This window comes from Ceratotherium simum, chromosome 16 (genome assembly GCF_057802395.1).
Source record: "Ceratotherium simum simum isolate JZ-2026a chromosome 16, ASM5780239v1, whole genome shotgun sequence".
NCBI lineage: Eukaryota > Metazoa > Chordata > Mammalia > Perissodactyla > Rhinocerotidae > Ceratotherium > Ceratotherium simum.
The window spans coordinates 46,922,758-46,938,259 of record NC_141915.1 but is presented as its reverse complement, the minus strand read 5'-3'; the positions used below and the strand labels follow the sequence as shown (position 1 = coordinate 46,938,259).

Genomic DNA, 15,502 nt, shown 5'->3' with positions numbered 1-15,502 from the left:
TGCTCCTCACTCCCACCCCTCCCCCGCACATACAGCCCAGTTGACTTCTCCCCCTGGCCTGGCTCAGATTGGCCCTCCTCCAGGAAGCCTTCCCTGAATAACGATGCCCAGCCCTGCCTGGTCCTCTGGTTAGTGTAGGTGGGGATCCCTCTCCCAGAGGAGACCAGGTCTCCCCCACATGCTTGGGAGAAGATCTGGCAATGACCCTCTTGCCCGGCCCCCCAGGTGGTGGTGAATGCCCTCCTGGGAGCCATTCCCTCCATCATGAATGTGCTGCTCGTCTGCCTCATCTTCTGGCTCATCTTCAGCATCATGGGCGTCAACCTATTTGCCGGCAAGTTCTACTACTGCATCAACACCACCACGTCCGAGAGATTCGACATCTCTGAGGTCAACAACAAGTCCGAGTGCGAAAGCCTGATGCACACAGGCCAGGTCCGCTGGCTCAACGTCAAGGTCAACTATGACAACGTGGGTCTGGGCTACCTCTCCCTCCTGCAGGTGGTGAGTGTGACTCACTGACTGGCATGGAACTGGGATGGAGGTGCCCCCAGTCTCTCGTTGTACCTGAACCCACTGCCGCTCCTTGTTAGGGAGCTGCCCACCCTGCTTCTGGGGCTGTGGGACCCTGAGGTAGTGTCTAGACCTCTCTGGTCTCTATTTCATGCCTTCGCAGTGGGGCTCTGGGCAGGCAGCCTCCGGGGAGGACCAAACTTGGGGGGGAGGGACTCATGGATGATGGAGGCAGGGAGCAGCCCCCTCACCTCAAACTCAACCACGCTCTCTCAGGCCACCTTCAAGGGCTGGATGGACATCATGTATGCAGCCGTGGACTCCCGGGAGGTAGGTAGGGGTCACTGAGATGTGGCTGATGAGCAAGCCAGGGGAGAGGACTCAGATCGGAGACACAATGGCACATTCTGCCCATTCCCACCTCCATGCCGCCTCCTCAGGAGCCTCTGAGACCCAGCAGCCTGGGGGTGGATGGGTCCACCTCTGGGCCTCAGGCCTCTCCTGCCCACAGTGGGCCAGGGAGCGGGGAGAAGCCAGCATATGCCCCCAAGCCCACCCAGCAAACCCTACCCCATCCTGTGGCCCCTGCAGCAAGAGGAGCAGCCGCAGTATGAGGTGAACATCTACATGTACCTCTATTTTGTCATCTTCATCATCTTTGGGTCCTTCTTCACCCTCAACCTCTTCATCGGCGTCATCATTGACAACTTCAACCAGCAGAAGAAGAAGATGAGTACTCAGCCCGGCCTTCCCCGGGCCCTCCCTATGCCAGGCTCCCCCCTCCTTCCTCCTTCCGCTCATTCCTTCAAATATTCAAAAACGCTGCCTCAGCACCGACCGTGCTGTCGCTGGTGGCATGGTTGAGGCAGCAAGCCAGGGTTCAAGTCTCTCTGGGTGACCTTGAACAAGTGGCTTGGCCTCCGCCAGCCTCGGTTTCCTTATCTGTAAAATGAGGTGGATGCTGCCTACCTCGCTGGGTCATACTAAGTACCCAATGAGACGTTGAAGGAAAGCGTCCCGAACACAGGCTGTGAGACGGCACTGGTCCCCTCCCGTCTCTGGACCCCTCAGTTCCCTTCCCCTTCTTCTCTCAACCCCTGTCTCTGGTCCCTCCAGGTTCCCCCTTCCCACCAGGCCCCGCTGCTGGGGTGGGTGCTTCTTTAAGGGTGGTGCCTGAGGTAGGGAGATTCTGGAGGCAGAGAGGGGGTCCCCTAACCTTACGGGCTGCATTCCACTATACCTTGGAGGGAAAGACATCTTCATGACAGAGGAACAGAAGAAATACTATAACGCTATGAAGAAGCTTGGCTCCAAGAAGCCTCAGAAGCCAATTCCCCGGCCCCAGGTATGGCCCACTGGACTCCTCCTCCTGCAGCCTGTGTGAGGCTCCTGCCTGAGGGAGCTGATGGGGACAAAATGCAGCTTGTGCTCTGCCTGCCAGGCTGTGTCCCTGATGTGAGGCTGGGTCCACCTGCCAGGAGGGGCGCCTCTTTGTAACTGCACAAGGGCATGGTACGCGTGAGCACCAGCTACCTGCTAAACTCCAGTCGCTGGTTCACCCCTCACACCACCCTGCATGGCCCCCCCATGGCCATCCACCTTCTCAGCTGGTGGCCTCTGGGCCAGGGGCCCCTAGGAGGGAGAGGAAGAGGATGTCCAGACACTCTCTCAGTGAGCAGTGGCTTTGGGAGAATGGTGACGGGTTGCTGGGGACCTTGACAGGAGGAAGGGTCCCAGAGTGAGGAAGGATGCCCATGGACCCCATAGAATGGCCTGGTATGATAGGTCTCCCCTCCCTGCCCTTCACCCTGCAAGTTCACAAGCCCTGATACCTCCTCTCCCTCTCTCATTCCCTCTCCTCTTTGTCATGCTGTCGTGTCACCCTGTGTCTCCTGCCTGTCCATGTCCTGTGTGGGCCCTGACCACTCCCCCTCCATATCCACCCATGCACATCCCTGCACTCCCATCCACGCTGCAGAACAAGATCCAGGGCATGGTGTACGACTTGGTGACGAAGCAGGTGTTCGACATCACCATCATGATCCTCATTTGCCTCAACATGGTCACCATGATGGTGGAGACAGACGACCAGAGCCAGCTCAAGGTGGACATCCTGTACAACATCAATATGATCTTCATCATCATCTTCACGGGGGAATGTGTGCTCAAGATGCTTGCCCTGCGCCAATACTACTTCACCGTCGGCTGGAACATCTTCGACTTTGTGGTTGTCATCCTGTCCATTGTGGGTGAGTAGGACCGGCCTGGGCTGAGTCATTCAGGAAGGCCCAGTGCTCCCATCCTCATGTACACACATCTGCTCATGCATCTGGCATGCTCACACACACACACACTCACACATACACACGTGTGCACCTGGCATTCACACTTAATGCACAAAGGCACATAAGGGTGGGCTCACAGGCAGCCTGTCGCCTGCACACACGTGAATACACTTCAAGAAACATTTACCTGGCCAGTAGATACACACTTAGGTCCCCATGTGCTTAGTGAAAAACATAAGAAGACAGTTCCAGGGCCAGCCCGTGGCTTAGCGGTTAAGAGTGCACACTCTGCTACTGACGGCACGGGTTCGGATCCCGGGCGCGCACCAGCGCACCACTCTCCAGCCATGCTGAGGCTGTGTCTCACATACAGCAACTAGAAGGATGTGCAACTATGACATACAACTATCTACTGGGGCTTTGGGGAAAAAAAAAAAGGAGGAAGATTGGCAATAGATGTTAGCTCAGAGCCGGTCTTCCTCAGCAAAAAAAAAAAAAAAAAAGAGGAGGATTAGCATGGATGTTAGCTCAGGGCTGATCTTCCTCACAAAAAAAAAAAAAGAAGAAGACAGTTCCAGTACCCATATGCACTGGAGAAGTGCATGAACACGTGTGTAATTATGATAGTAATTAGCTATCATTTATTGAGCATTTACTATTTGCCTGACACTATGCTATGCACTTCACAGGCATTAGCTCACTAATTGTTCCTAACAATGCCACGAGGCAGGTACTGTTATCACCTCCATTTTACAGATGAGGAAACTGAGTCACAAGCAAGTTAAGTGGCATGCCCAGAGTCACACACACACAGAGCTATCCTCCCTGTCTCCCTCTCTGTCTTGTCTATGGCATCTGCAAACATCCTTGGGAATGGGCCTTACTCTCACCCCATCAACGTTGACATCGCTTACCTCCATCTAGCTATGTCAGGGCACAGAGGTCACCCCTGGCCCCAAGACCCTGGGAGAGCCCGGCCTGATGGGTCAGGCCGTTTGGGCTGTGCTCTGTGGGTTGAGCTTCTGCTGCTCATTTCTGGGGAAGACCACACCAGGCTGGGCCCCCTTGAGCCCCGCGTGCCCTGCCCCCACCACCGCCCCAACCTCCCACCTGAAGGCAGCAGTCCTCACCACTTCCTCCCTGCAGGCCTCGCACTCTCCGACCTGATCCAGAAATACTTCGTTTCACCCACACTGTTCCGTGTGATCCGCCTGGCGAGGATTGGGCGCGTCCTGCGGCTGATCCGTGGGGCCAAGGGCATCCGGACGCTGCTCTTTGCTCTCATGATGTCACTGCCTGCCCTCTTCAACATTGGCCTCCTCCTCTTCCTGGTCATGTTTATCTACTCCATCTTCGGCATGTCCAACTTTGCCTACGTCAAGAAGGAGTCGGGCATTGATGACATGTTCAACTTTGAGACCTTTGGCAACAGCATCATCTGCCTCTTCGAGATCACCACGTCGGCTGGCTGGGACGGGCTCCTCAACCCCATCCTCAACAGCGGGCCCCCTGACTGTGACCCCACACTAGAGAACCCGGGCACCAGTGTCAGGGGTGACTGCGGCAACCCCTCCATTGGCATCTGCTTCTTCTGCAGCTACATCATCATCTCCTTCCTCATCGTGGTCAACATGTACATCGCCATCATCCTGGAGAATTTCAACGTGGCTACTGAGGAGAGCAGCGAGCCCCTGGGTGAGGATGACTTTGAGATGTTCTATGAGACGTGGGAGAAGTTTGACCCCGACGCCACGCAGTTCATCGACTACAGCCGCCTCTCTGACTTCGTAGACACCTTGCAGGAACCGCTGAGGATCGCCAAGCCTAACAAGATCAAGCTCATCACGCTGGACCTGCCCATGGTGCCTGGCGACAAGATCCACTGCCTGGACATCCTCTTTGCCCTGACCAAAGAGGTCCTGGGCGACTCTGGGGAAATGGATGCCCTCAAGGAGACCATGGAGGAGAAGTTCATGGCAGCCAACCCGTCCAAGGTCTCCTACGAGCCCATCACCACCACCCTCAAGAGGAAGCAGGAGGAGGTGTGCGCCATCAAGATCCAGAGGGCCTACCGCCGACATCTGCTCCAGCGCTCTGTGAAGCAGGCGTCCTACATGTACCGCCACAGCCAGGACGGCAGTGGAGACGGGGGTCCCGAGAAGGAGGGGCTGATCGCCACCACCATGAGCAAGATGTACGGCCCTGAGAACGGGAACAGTGGTGTGCAGAGCAAGGGTGAGGAGAGGGGCTCTACAGGAGACGCCGGACCTGCCATGGGGCTGGCACCCATCAGCCCCTTGGACGCTGCCCTCCCTCCCTCCCCACCCCCGGGGCTGACTGTGCGCCCAGGGGTCAAAGAGTCTCTTGTCTAGCAGGCTGCCTCAAGGTGGCCAGCTGAGCCTGGCATAGCCATAAATCTCCCCTGTGGTGCCCGCTCGCTGAGGAAGCAGGGCTTTGAGTCTGGGACCCATCTGGCTCCCTGTCAGGGACAGGATTTGGCCACGCTGGGGCTGACACCCAGACCAGAGCACCTGCCTCCCCAGGCCAGGGAAAATGGGAATTGCTCTCGGAGGCTCCAAATTGGGCCTGAGGCCCCTGCCTCCATGATTTCATCTTCAAGTTGCTCTCACTTCCTCATGGGCCCTGCTGCCCCTCCCCTTGGCCCAGAGAGGATGGTCAGAATATCAGAATCTCTGCCCTCCAGTTGAGGAGGAGCCGGCCTACGATGGAGGGATTGGCTGCCCTCCTGCCACCAGAGTCTTAAGGGCTACTGGCTTCTCCCCAGGCAATGGCTTAGGTCCCCAGCCCCTCCCAGACAAAGATGTCTTAACCTCAGTGAGAGCAGGCACCTGACCCCAAGGCCTGCCAGGCCCCGACTCTGGGATGCAGCTTCACCCTGCCAGCTCAGGAATTCCCTGGGAAAGGGAAATATCACTGGTCCAGAAGTGGCTCCATGAACTTGCTGGGCCACTGGATCCTGACGCATCGGGCTAGGGTTGTGGCCCCTGAAACCATTTCCCGGTTTGTCCATTGTCCAGGCCCCCGGCTCCCCCGGCTAGCCCCTGGGGGAAGAGCAGAAGGGAGGATTCTACTGGGAATTGTCTTTTTCTAGGAAGCACAGATGGGTAGTATAGGTTGGATCCCCCCCAGCTGTGTCATTGCACTAGAGGCTTTCTTGGCCTGAGCACCCAGGCCTGGGGTGGGGGGCGCTCAGGAGGTAGGTTCCTGTTCCCTCCCTCCCTTCCTCACTCCTCCATTTGCACCACTGGGGCTCCTTGTAGCCTCCAAGCCTCAAGATCACCCTGTCATCCCCAACCACGCCCATCTCGTCCTCTCTCTTCATCTTTTTCTCCCCCTCCTCAAAGTGATCCTAAGAATGTTATAGTTAAGCCCACGTTAGAGATTTCAACACTGGGGCGTGCACGGCTCACCTGGCTCAGGCCCAAGCTTCCAGCTTCCTGCTGCCTGGAAAGCCGGGTTGCATGTCTGCTGGCACGGCTGATCTGGGCATGGCAGTGCCAGGCCTCTGCTGGCTCCTGGAGAACAGACAGAGGCCGAGCTTGGAGGAGGGGGTGAGAGACCAGCTCAGGGGTCACTGGGTTTATTCACCTGTGTGTGTGCCTTTGTGTCTGCTTTGTGCCATGTGTGTAGCTGTGTGTGTGTGTGTTCAGGTGTGTGAACCACCACATCCTCCGATGCCTGCATACGCCTGTGTGTATGGTTATATTTGTATATATGCGTGTCACTGTGCCCCTGCAGTGTCTGGCTGGTGTGTGTGTGTCTTCTGTGCAGGCCTGTCCATGTGGTGTGCCTGTGTTGTGAGTGTGTGTATGAGTGTGAACACATGTGGCAAGGTTTGCACATTGAGTCCCTGTTGGCCGCAGTTCCTCTTCTTTTTCTTCTTGTTTCTCATGAACATTTGATTAAAACTCAGGAAACAGCAAAACCTCCAAAACAACATGTGTGTGTGTGTTTGTGTATGTGCACACCCGAGGCCAGAGCCTTCCTTTCTGTCTGCCCTGCTCTCTGCCCTCCTCGCTGCCCTGCCTGGGCACCCCTCTCCCTCACTCCCCATGAGTCCCCTCTTCTCCCTCCCTCTGGGTCTCTTCATCACACCCACTGCCCCAGCCCTGCTCCCTGGCTCCTGCCTGTGTCCTGTGCAGCAGGCCTCTACTCCTTCCGTCTCTTCCTGCGGCGGTTCTGTCTCTTCCAGCAGAAGGTTCATCCTACAGGGGCAGCGTCCTCCCTGACCAGCACTCTGCCCACTGCCTTTCCCTCCTCCGGCCCCGGACTGGAGTGGCCCTGAGAGCCTCAGCATCTGTTGGACTAGGTATCCTCCACTGGACCGTGTACAGATTGCAGATCCTCCCCCTGCCTGTGGCCCTCCCCCCTGCAGATCCACACCCATTCACACCTTGTCCGGGTGGGAACAGGCCCAAGCCAGGCCGGCAGACGAGTTCCTTTGTATGGTTCTTAATAAACCTCCCCCTGGTGCCTCTGACGTGTGGGCTTCTTCCTTCTGCACCTCCACGTGTGGACGGGTCTGAGGGAGCAAGAAGCAAGAAGGATTGGAGCCAAGTGGGGAAGACTTGGGGAGCCTCCATGGGATCAGGAGGGCAGCATAAGGAGGGCCCATTCCCCCTCTGGCCCAGTCCAGCTCTCTCCTGCCCTCCGAAAGGAGGCTTGGACTCCAGCATCTTAGCTGCTCTCTGGCCTCCTCTTAGCTGGAGTCCAAAGGCCGGATGAGGTCAGGAGTCGTGCCCCTCCTTCCCAACAGACCCACCACACTCCCTCTCCCCACAGCACCCAAGAAATAGGTATTGGGACCCTGCGTCCCCAGCCCCTCCTTTCTGGAAGCCCCTTCACTTCTCTGCCGCCCCAGCAGCCCCAAGGTGCCTGTGGGGCACACGGTGTGTGTGTGTGCACCTTCCTCTCCTCAGAAGTACTCCCCCCCCAGGACCTGACCTCTGACCCCTGACACCAGAGAGCCCAGGGTCCCATGGACCTATGACAGAGCGATATTTTGTAGTGAGCTCAGGCCACAATCCCAGTGGGTGAAATATAATGCGATATATAATTTTGTTTTCTACAACTTGATTTCTGACCCCAGGGCTGTATTCCTCTAAACTAGTAAACACTTAGTACTTTTCAGGATTTATGCACCCCCTTTTCCTGGGTCCTGAGCTGGGGAGGGGCACCACGGGCCCCCCTGATGTCCCTCAGTCACAACCCCGAGGCCCCTCCCCGCCCTGCTGCTCTCTGTGTGTATGGGGGAGGAGTCCAGCATCCCTGCAGAGGTCTCTGAGCCCCGACCAGGGTGCTGACCTCCCTCCCTGGGATGGGGAGCTCCTTCTCACTTTAGGTTTCTCCAAACCACATCTGGGTCCCTCTCTGGCCCCAAGGACAGGAGAGCTTGCAGAGTGTCCTGGCCAGTCTGTCCCCTGAGCCTTGAATGGCAGCAGAAAAAAGACAAAGTCCTGGGTGAAAAACACAGATACCACAGGCTAATATTTCAGAACCGTCCCCCTCAGCAGTTATCAATGCTGCTCACCACCTTCCTGAGGGTGGACTGTGCTTCCAGGTTCCTCGCCAAGCGCTTCAGATACGAGATCTCTTTCAAGGCTCACCACCACCCTGTGAAGAACATATTATTACAATTATTTCTATTTTACACAAATGAGGAAACTTGGTTTCTAAGGGATTAAGGCTGGGTGTTGCTCAACCTGTTGGTGTTGGCGTGTGAGGCAGGGAAATTCTGTTGGAAACCCTGTGCCTCCCACTGCAGGGCCCTTAGCGCCCCTGGCCCATGGATGCCAGTTGGGCCCATTGGTCATCGTGACCATCACAATGGCCCTGGCACATTTCCAAATGCTCCTGGGGTGGGGCAGGACCACCTGTCATTGAGGACCACCAGGTCACTTCGGAGGCTATCCCGCTGGTACACTGCAGGGCCAGGATTCAGACTCACATCCTTCTTAGCCAGAGGCCTCCTCCTGGTGACAGCAAGCCCAGTGGAGCCAGTCAGAGGGGACTGGGGGAGGGACAGGGGTCTGAGCCCTCCTCTCACTGAGGTTCTGCCATCTCCCACCCTTCCCAGGGTTGCGGGGGAGGGGGTCCCTGCTCTCTTGCTTCCCCAAACCGCTGAGCCCTTTGTCCCCTCTCCCTACACCTCCATCTCTTGTTTTGATGCTGCCTTCCTGGAAAGGTGGGGTGGGGGCTGCCAGATGTCGGGGTGTGCAGCCCAAGGTTGCCAGGGGCAGAGGCAGGCATGGGCTCACGGGGCCTCTTGTTCCAGGAAAGAAAACGCGTCATGAGGCCTGGACAGAGCTTGGTACTGTTGTCACTGAGGAGGGAACAGCACGGTCCCAACTGTGACAAATAACCCTGCAGGCGGTGGGGGCCCCCCCACTCCCACCCCCTCCTGTAAACGGATCCCTGCCTGGCATGAATGGGCATGAAGTCCAAAGGACACATCTGCATCCCCACCCACAGGGGATAAGGATGTGTGTGTGTTTGGAGGATACCAACACCCCCCATCCTTTATGCCCCCTAGAGTCACCCTGGGCCCCAGGACCAGCTCCTGAGCTGGCACCACACCACACAGCCCGGGCAACACACCTTGTGAGCATATACATGCCACCTACACGTGTGCGCCCCAAGCCTTCCCCAGTTATCCTCCCAACTTTGGGGGGACACTAGCCCCAAAGTTAACCAAGGCCTCCATCACCAGGAGGTACTTTGCTAAAAGAGGAGACCCCTGGATTTTCCCCTATTCCTCTGCGGGGTCTCCAACCACCCACACCAGCGCCAGGGGCCAGCGGGCCCCAAGCTGACCTCAGGTGATGTTTATATTCCCGGGTTGTTTGTTCTGTGAACTGAACATCTGACACTTTTCAGAGAAATGTTTTGTTTCATTTGGAACATCTGGAAACAGCAAGAACATCTGGAACTGCCAGGAACAAGCTCTTCCTTGAATGAAACCTTAACCCTCCTCTCCCTGCTGTCCATAGTTTCAGTCCTGGCCGGCACTCCTCATGGGTGGCCCCCACCATACCAGGTGAGGCCTGTGCCCAGGACTGAGGGCCAGCACTCAAGACCCCTGCCGTCCTCACTGCATCTCCCTAAACGCAACAAGCCTGCCAGCAGCACAAGCTGTTTGAAAAATGGAGGTTAGTGGGGAGAACGATATGGAGGTAGAGGACATGTAGGCTTCAGCATCTTTCTTCCCCTCCTGGGGGTCAGGAGAAGAGAAAGAGTAAGGGGACAAGAAAGAAAAAAGAGGCTGTCGGGAGATATAAAACTCAGAGTGAGCTCGGCCGTGGGGCTGAGGTACGTAGGCCTGCTGTGTGCAGCTGTGCAGGTTGTGCACTACACAAGGGCACCCCCCACCACCGCCACCACCAAGGAGTGAGAGTTGTGTCTGACCCCAGGGGCAGGGGCACAAAGTTGAGCTTAGACAAGCTCCTGAACACTATGGTTCCGTCCACCACTCTGCTGCCTGGCGAAATAGAGCCAGAGAGCCTTTTAGTTTCAGAACCTGAAGGCTCCCCCACACTAGCCCCCTGTCCCCCACCCGAGACCCCTGGAGCTCTGGACAACACTTCAGTGCCCTGGGAGTCCCCTGATTGCTGAGTGGGGGGTTTTCTCCAAGCCATCTCCACCTAAGTCCACTCCCTTTGGCAGCTCCCAGCAAACTCTTCCACCAAGTGAGGGTGGGAGGCCTCTTGCGAGGGCCTGAACCAAATCTTCTCCCAAGTGGCTGCCACACTTGGCCTGCTCTTGCTCAAGAAACTCTGTGGCTCCCTTCCTCCACAGGGTCAAATCTTCATCAACCTCCAACATGGCTGCCTGCACTCCAGCCAAGAGGCTGTGCTCTGGGCCCCTCTGGATGCCTGGCTTGGGCCCATAGCGGCCCCCCAGCACCCCTGCACCATCCTTCCTTGGTGCTCCTCTTCCACGGGGTACAGCCTGGTCCAGGGCAGAAGGGCCATGCTCACATTCATCCACAGGACCCACGTGTATTCAGCTAAGTGCCTGGGAATCTAGACTGTGGGATGGGAGGCTGGCGAGCCCCAGGGCATGACCTTCAGTGGGGTGAGGACACAGGGAGGGAAGCACAGGCTGCCTCAGAAGACTCAGAGAACCCTGCCTCCCAGGGCATCCACTGTGGACCCCAGCTGTGGTGCCAAAGCTGGGGTGACCTTTGAGCCTTAGCAGCACAGCTGACAAGAGAGCCCGCCCTCCCCCAGGGTCCCCGGAGAGTTGGTGCCTCCCCTGGGTCTCGATTTGCATGGCAGGAAGGGGCCTGGTGGGGAAGAGGCGGGGAGGGGACAGGCTGCAGCTCAGGCAGTTATACGTTTTCCCCCCAGGAGCCTCCATCCGTCGTCGTCACTGGCTTGGGGTCAGAGACAGAGCTGTGACTATGGCCGGGCTGGCACTGTCTCCCATGCCCAGCAACTGGCTGGTGGTGTTGCTGCTGCTTCTTTCAGGTACAGCCTCCCACAAAGAACCTGCTGGTTTCACTCTCTGTCACCGTGTGTTTCTGCTGGTTCTGTATCCTGCTCTCGCCAACCTCCTCCTCCTGTCTCGCACACTTTCTGCTTCCTCTCTCCCTCTGACTGCCCTGGGGCCTGAGTCTGTGGGTATCAGCCATGCTGTTGGGCTCAGGGGTCTGCAGCCCCAGCCAGCCCCTCTCCCACCTGAAGGATGTCAGGCTGTGCTGGGCATAAGGGGTTGGTGGCTCTGACTGCGGCAGAGCTAGGCCCGGGAGGAAGAGAGGAGAGCAGTGTGGTTCACCCCCGGACTCTCTCAGGGCACTCTGTTGGGGGAGGCAAGGGAGAGGTTGCCCCCAAGCAGACCCTGGGACATGCATGTTCCAGAAATGGTACCCTGGTCTGGAAGACTGGAGAGCCAGCCCTCCAACTGTGACTTCCCTTCTGCCTCATCCAGGTTCCTGCTCAAGGCCATGGGGAGGCTCAAAGGCAGAAGGGGGCCTGGGAGGCGGATCTTCTGGTGACCCCATCCCACTCCAGTCTCTCCAGAGCAGGGCTGGGGAGTGCTGAGGGGTCTTGAAGCTGACATCCCGGGAGGAGGAAGTGGATCTGGGAAAGCAGAGGGCGTGCAGGGGTGGGGCAACCAGCTCCCAGGAGAGAGGCCCTGACCTGGCCACGCCTATTTCCTCCCACCCAGGAGGTGAGACGGTGCCGACAGCCAAAACAAAGGACCAGGATTGGAATGCCACAGGTGGGCAACTTCACCGCCTCTTTCTAGGGGCAAGGATGTCTGTGTCCAACCCTGTTCACTGTCCTGGGGGCTGCCTCATGGCTGCCCCTTGTGCCCTTGTCCTCCTGGGTTTCTTCACCCAAGAATCCCATCCCCAGGTCTCCTTATGGTCTTCCTCTCCAGGCCTGGCTCCAAGCGCCCCCTCCCCACCAAAGGTCATTCTCATTAGACGTAAGCGCTCCAGTCCCAGTGACTGAAGGGTTGCGCTAAAGCCAGGATGGGAGTAGGGAGCCACAGGGAGTCCCACCGAGGACTCAGGCCAGGTCTGTCCAGCTGAGGAGTTGCGCTCAGCTCTGAAGGAGCCCATAACCTTAGGGGCTCTGACGACTGCCCAGGCTGCCAGAGCTCAAGGATTCCCAGGGGGCCACTCACTGGGAATGGGGCAGGAGGGAGGCTTCTTGGAGCAGGCAGGTGGGGAGAGCATACCAAGCTGAGAAAGAGGGTTTGGGAACAAAAAGTGGAGCAGGTCCACGCAGGAGGGTGGAGGAAGGTGATGGAGGAAAGATGGGCAGGGGATAGATGCAGAGGTCTCAATTGCCGGGCTAAGAATTTGGCCTTTATCCTTGGGGGCAATGGGGGGCCCCTGAGGATTTCAGACTAGTACAGGGCGGCCCAGGGCAGGGAGAAATGAGAGCACTAGACCAGGTGAGAGTCTGTCTTGTAGGCCTCTGGGCCCCAGGGGGTGAGAAGTGGATCAGACTACTGTATGAGCATGGAAAGGAATCAGAAGGTTCCAGAGCCTTTCTAAAGGAAAATCAAATTGGAGGGGCTGGGTGCTAGTCAGGAAGGGGCAGGGTCCAGTGGTTTGGCCTGTTACCTCTCACGTGGCTTGGCTCTCCCACACCTCTGCCTTATGACTGTCCCACACAAGGACAGACTAGGTGGGCTGAGCCAGCGCTCAATGCTGCCCAGAGTGGGGGCCCATGGTCGGGCTGGCAGTCAGGAAGATGCCAAGTGGGATTTTGATCCTGGCCTTGGCGCCCACAGGAAGCACTTGTTCCCGGATGTGGCAGTACCCACGTTTTGTGGCCAAGAGACGGGGCAACAAGGTGGAAATAGAGTGCTACGGGGAGGACTTGATCAAGGTGAACTGGTTCTGGAGGCAGAATATGGACTCGAAGCCCAAGCTGCTGTACCCGGAAGAGGGCCACATCGAAATGAGCAAGAACAACACCATCTTCATCCTCACCATCCAAGGCATCCAACATCAGGACAACGGCATCTACTTCTGCCAGCGGAATTGCTCGAAGGGGCCCCCTGAGTGGGGCTGTGGCACCGAGCTACGAGTCATGGGTGTGTGTGGGGCCTGCCCTCTAGCCAGGGAGGGGAGTGGGAGTGGACAGGGCCATAGGGTCTTCATGGAGCCATCCACACCCCACCCCACTCCAGCCTGCCACCAGTGGGGGGGCCACATTGTGAAGGTAGCCCCAGAGCATCCAGGAGAGCTGCTGAAAAGCAGGTCCTGAGGAGTGCAGGCCCAAAGGGAGGCCCAGCCTCACCATCCTTGGCCCCCTCCCCACCAGGGCACAGCACCTTGGCACAGTTAAAGCGGCGGAACACACTGAAGGATGGCATCATCATGATCCAGACCCTGCTCATCATCCTCTTCATCATTGTGCCCATCTTCCTGCTGCTGGACAAGGTGACCACGGGGGCTGGGGAGGTGGCCACAGGGCAGGCCAGACATGGGCAGGATCTCCATCTCCCCAGTCCCAGAGCCTGCTCATTGACTCACCCATTCAATCACTGCTTCAGTCATTCAGTGTGTTCTTGCAAAGTGCACCTCATCCCCTCACCCCGCCACCACTCACCCCTCACCCCTCACCCCAGGCCAATCTCCCTCACCCTCCCTGGCCTGGCCCAGCAGTGGATTAGGTGTGGGAAGCTAACATTCTCCATCCTTGGCCCCGCAGGATGACAGCAAGGCTAGGATGGAGGAAGATCATACATATGAGGTGAGGAGCAGGGTGGACCCTCAGCTCGGAGGGCCAGGTGGTCAGTGGTACCACCTGTTGGTGTGGCTGGGGATTGGCCAAGGCCTGAGATCCATTCCATGTCTCCAGGGCCTGGACATTGACCAGACGGCCACCTACGAGGACATAGTGACTCTGCGGACAGGGGAGGTGAAGTGGTCGGTGGGTGAACACCCAGGCCAGGAGTGAGGGGCTGGCCATCCCCACGCCCCTGGGCACAGCCTGCTGGGCCCCCATGGACTGCTTCAGAGCCGCCTGGCTCCCAGCGCATCCCCTTTTCCCTGGACCCCCTGTCAGCCTCCAAAGCTGGCCCGCCAGACCCGCCTGCCACTCCAGCCCCTGGTCCCCAGCTCTGGCCAAAGGGACTGGAGTAGAAGGGCCACAGGGCAGTGATTTGGAGCAGGGAGTTCTCTGGGGATAGACTGGACCCAGCCTTCTAGGGGTGCTATGCAGAAATCCATTCCACGTTCAGGACGGGGCAGGTAGAGACTTGTCTGGAAACTGCAAGTGGACTCAGAGCAGACTCACTTCCTGTAGAGCCCGGGAAGAGCCACGGCCCAGCCCCACTTGGCCACAGATGAGCCGTTGAGAGCTTCATCCCTCTCCCACTCTTTCCTACCCTCTTCCACTCTCCCCTACCCTCTCCCACCCTCTCCCACCCCAGGGGGCTGCTAGCCTTGAGCCCGTTCTCCTATGGAATAAACAACGTGTCTTGAGAAACCACACACAGGCTTGTGACATTTATGAGTATGGGTGGATGAGAGTATCTGTTTGGGCACAAGTGTTTGGGTACCCGTGGGCCTGTGGGGTGTGGGAGTGGATGACTGCCATGGGGCTCATGAAGCTCTCCTGGGCTTCTCGTTTCTTCTGTCTGAAGCCAGTTGGGACCTGTGGTCACATCCTCCTTTCTTCCCCTGCTCGGACCCTAGCTGGGCCCAGAGCAACTGCAGCAAGGCTGACAGGACTGGCCCTTCTCCTTGGCAGGGAAGCCCTCATCTTGTGTTCCTTTTAGTCAACAAGCAGCACTTGAGTCCTGCTCTGTAGGGCAGGGTTACCTTCCCCCACCCATCTCAATCCTACTGTCCTTCAAGGCCCTATCCCTCCAGGAAGCCTTCCCGAAGTGCCCCAGTCTCTGCTCAATCCGTATTCAGACCCCGGCCTCTGCACCTCTATCTTAGCTACTGCCTTCTGCTGCCTCTGCTAGCCTTGTTCCCCAGTTAAACTAGAAGCTCCCTGAGGGCAGGGCTTCCCCTACCTCTACCACATACTCCCAGCCTTGGCCCCCACCAAGCCTGAAATTTTTTTTTCCCCCACTCAGAGTCATGCAAGAGAGAGATTCTTAAACAGGGAGGGTTTGTGGTGGTGAACTTTGAGGGTCCTTAGTCAGGTGACCCATCAGACTTTCCCAGCATCATATCAGAGGCCCCTAGAGTCCCAAGATCCCCACAA

At 57.7% G+C, this 15,502-nt stretch overlaps 2 protein-coding genes across 3 annotated transcripts in view; both read left to right on the top strand.

Moving 5' to 3' along the window:
* Positions 1 to 5,213, top strand: part of SCN4A (sodium voltage-gated channel alpha subunit 4) — a 28,026-nt gene extending 22,813 nt beyond the window's left edge. The window contains exons 19-24 of one of the 2 annotated variants that reach the window (XM_004432657.3): positions 226 to 504; positions 790 to 843; positions 1,105 to 1,242; positions 1,754 to 1,858; positions 2,492 to 2,762; positions 3,945 to 5,213. In XM_004432657.3, the coding sequence (XP_004432714.1) occupies positions 226 to 504; positions 790 to 843; positions 1,105 to 1,242; positions 1,754 to 1,858; positions 2,492 to 2,762; positions 3,945 to 5,170 (2,073 nt within the window). In that variant the 3' untranslated portion in view covers positions 5,171 to 5,213. Of the gene's footprint in view, positions 1 to 225; positions 505 to 789; positions 844 to 1,104; positions 1,247 to 1,753; positions 1,859 to 2,491; positions 2,763 to 3,944 lie in introns of both variants that reach the window. The other variant, XM_087440227.1, reaches the window with a different exon arrangement.
* Positions 5,214 to 11,128: 5,915 nt separating this feature from the next.
* CD79B (CD79b molecule) lies at positions 11,129 to 14,776 on the top strand. Its single transcript, XM_087440226.1, has 6 exons — positions 11,129 to 11,287; positions 11,988 to 12,041; positions 13,068 to 13,373; positions 13,604 to 13,722; positions 13,994 to 14,035; positions 14,144 to 14,776. Exons 1-6 carry the CDS (start codon positions 11,221 to 11,223, stop codon positions 14,240 to 14,242), a joined length of 687 nt encoding a protein of 228 aa, XP_087296352.1. The 5' UTR covers positions 11,129 to 11,220; the 3' UTR covers positions 14,243 to 14,776.
* The last annotated feature ends 726 nt before the right edge of the window (positions 14,777 to 15,502 follow it).

Bases quoted from the DNA above. Each gene is read 5' to 3' on its own strand.
- CD79B (XM_087440226.1), top strand. From the start codon at position 11,221: ATGGCCGGGCTGGCACTGTCTCCCATGCCCAGCAACTGGCTGGTGGTG. The intron at 12,042-13,067 runs GTGGGCAACTTC...TGGCGCCCACAG, and splicing joins CCAGGATTGGAATGCCACAG to GAAGCACTTGTTCCCGGATG. The intron at 13,723-13,993 runs GTGACCACGGGG...TTGGCCCCGCAG, and splicing joins TCTTCCTGCTGCTGGACAAG to GATGACAGCAAGGCTAGGAT.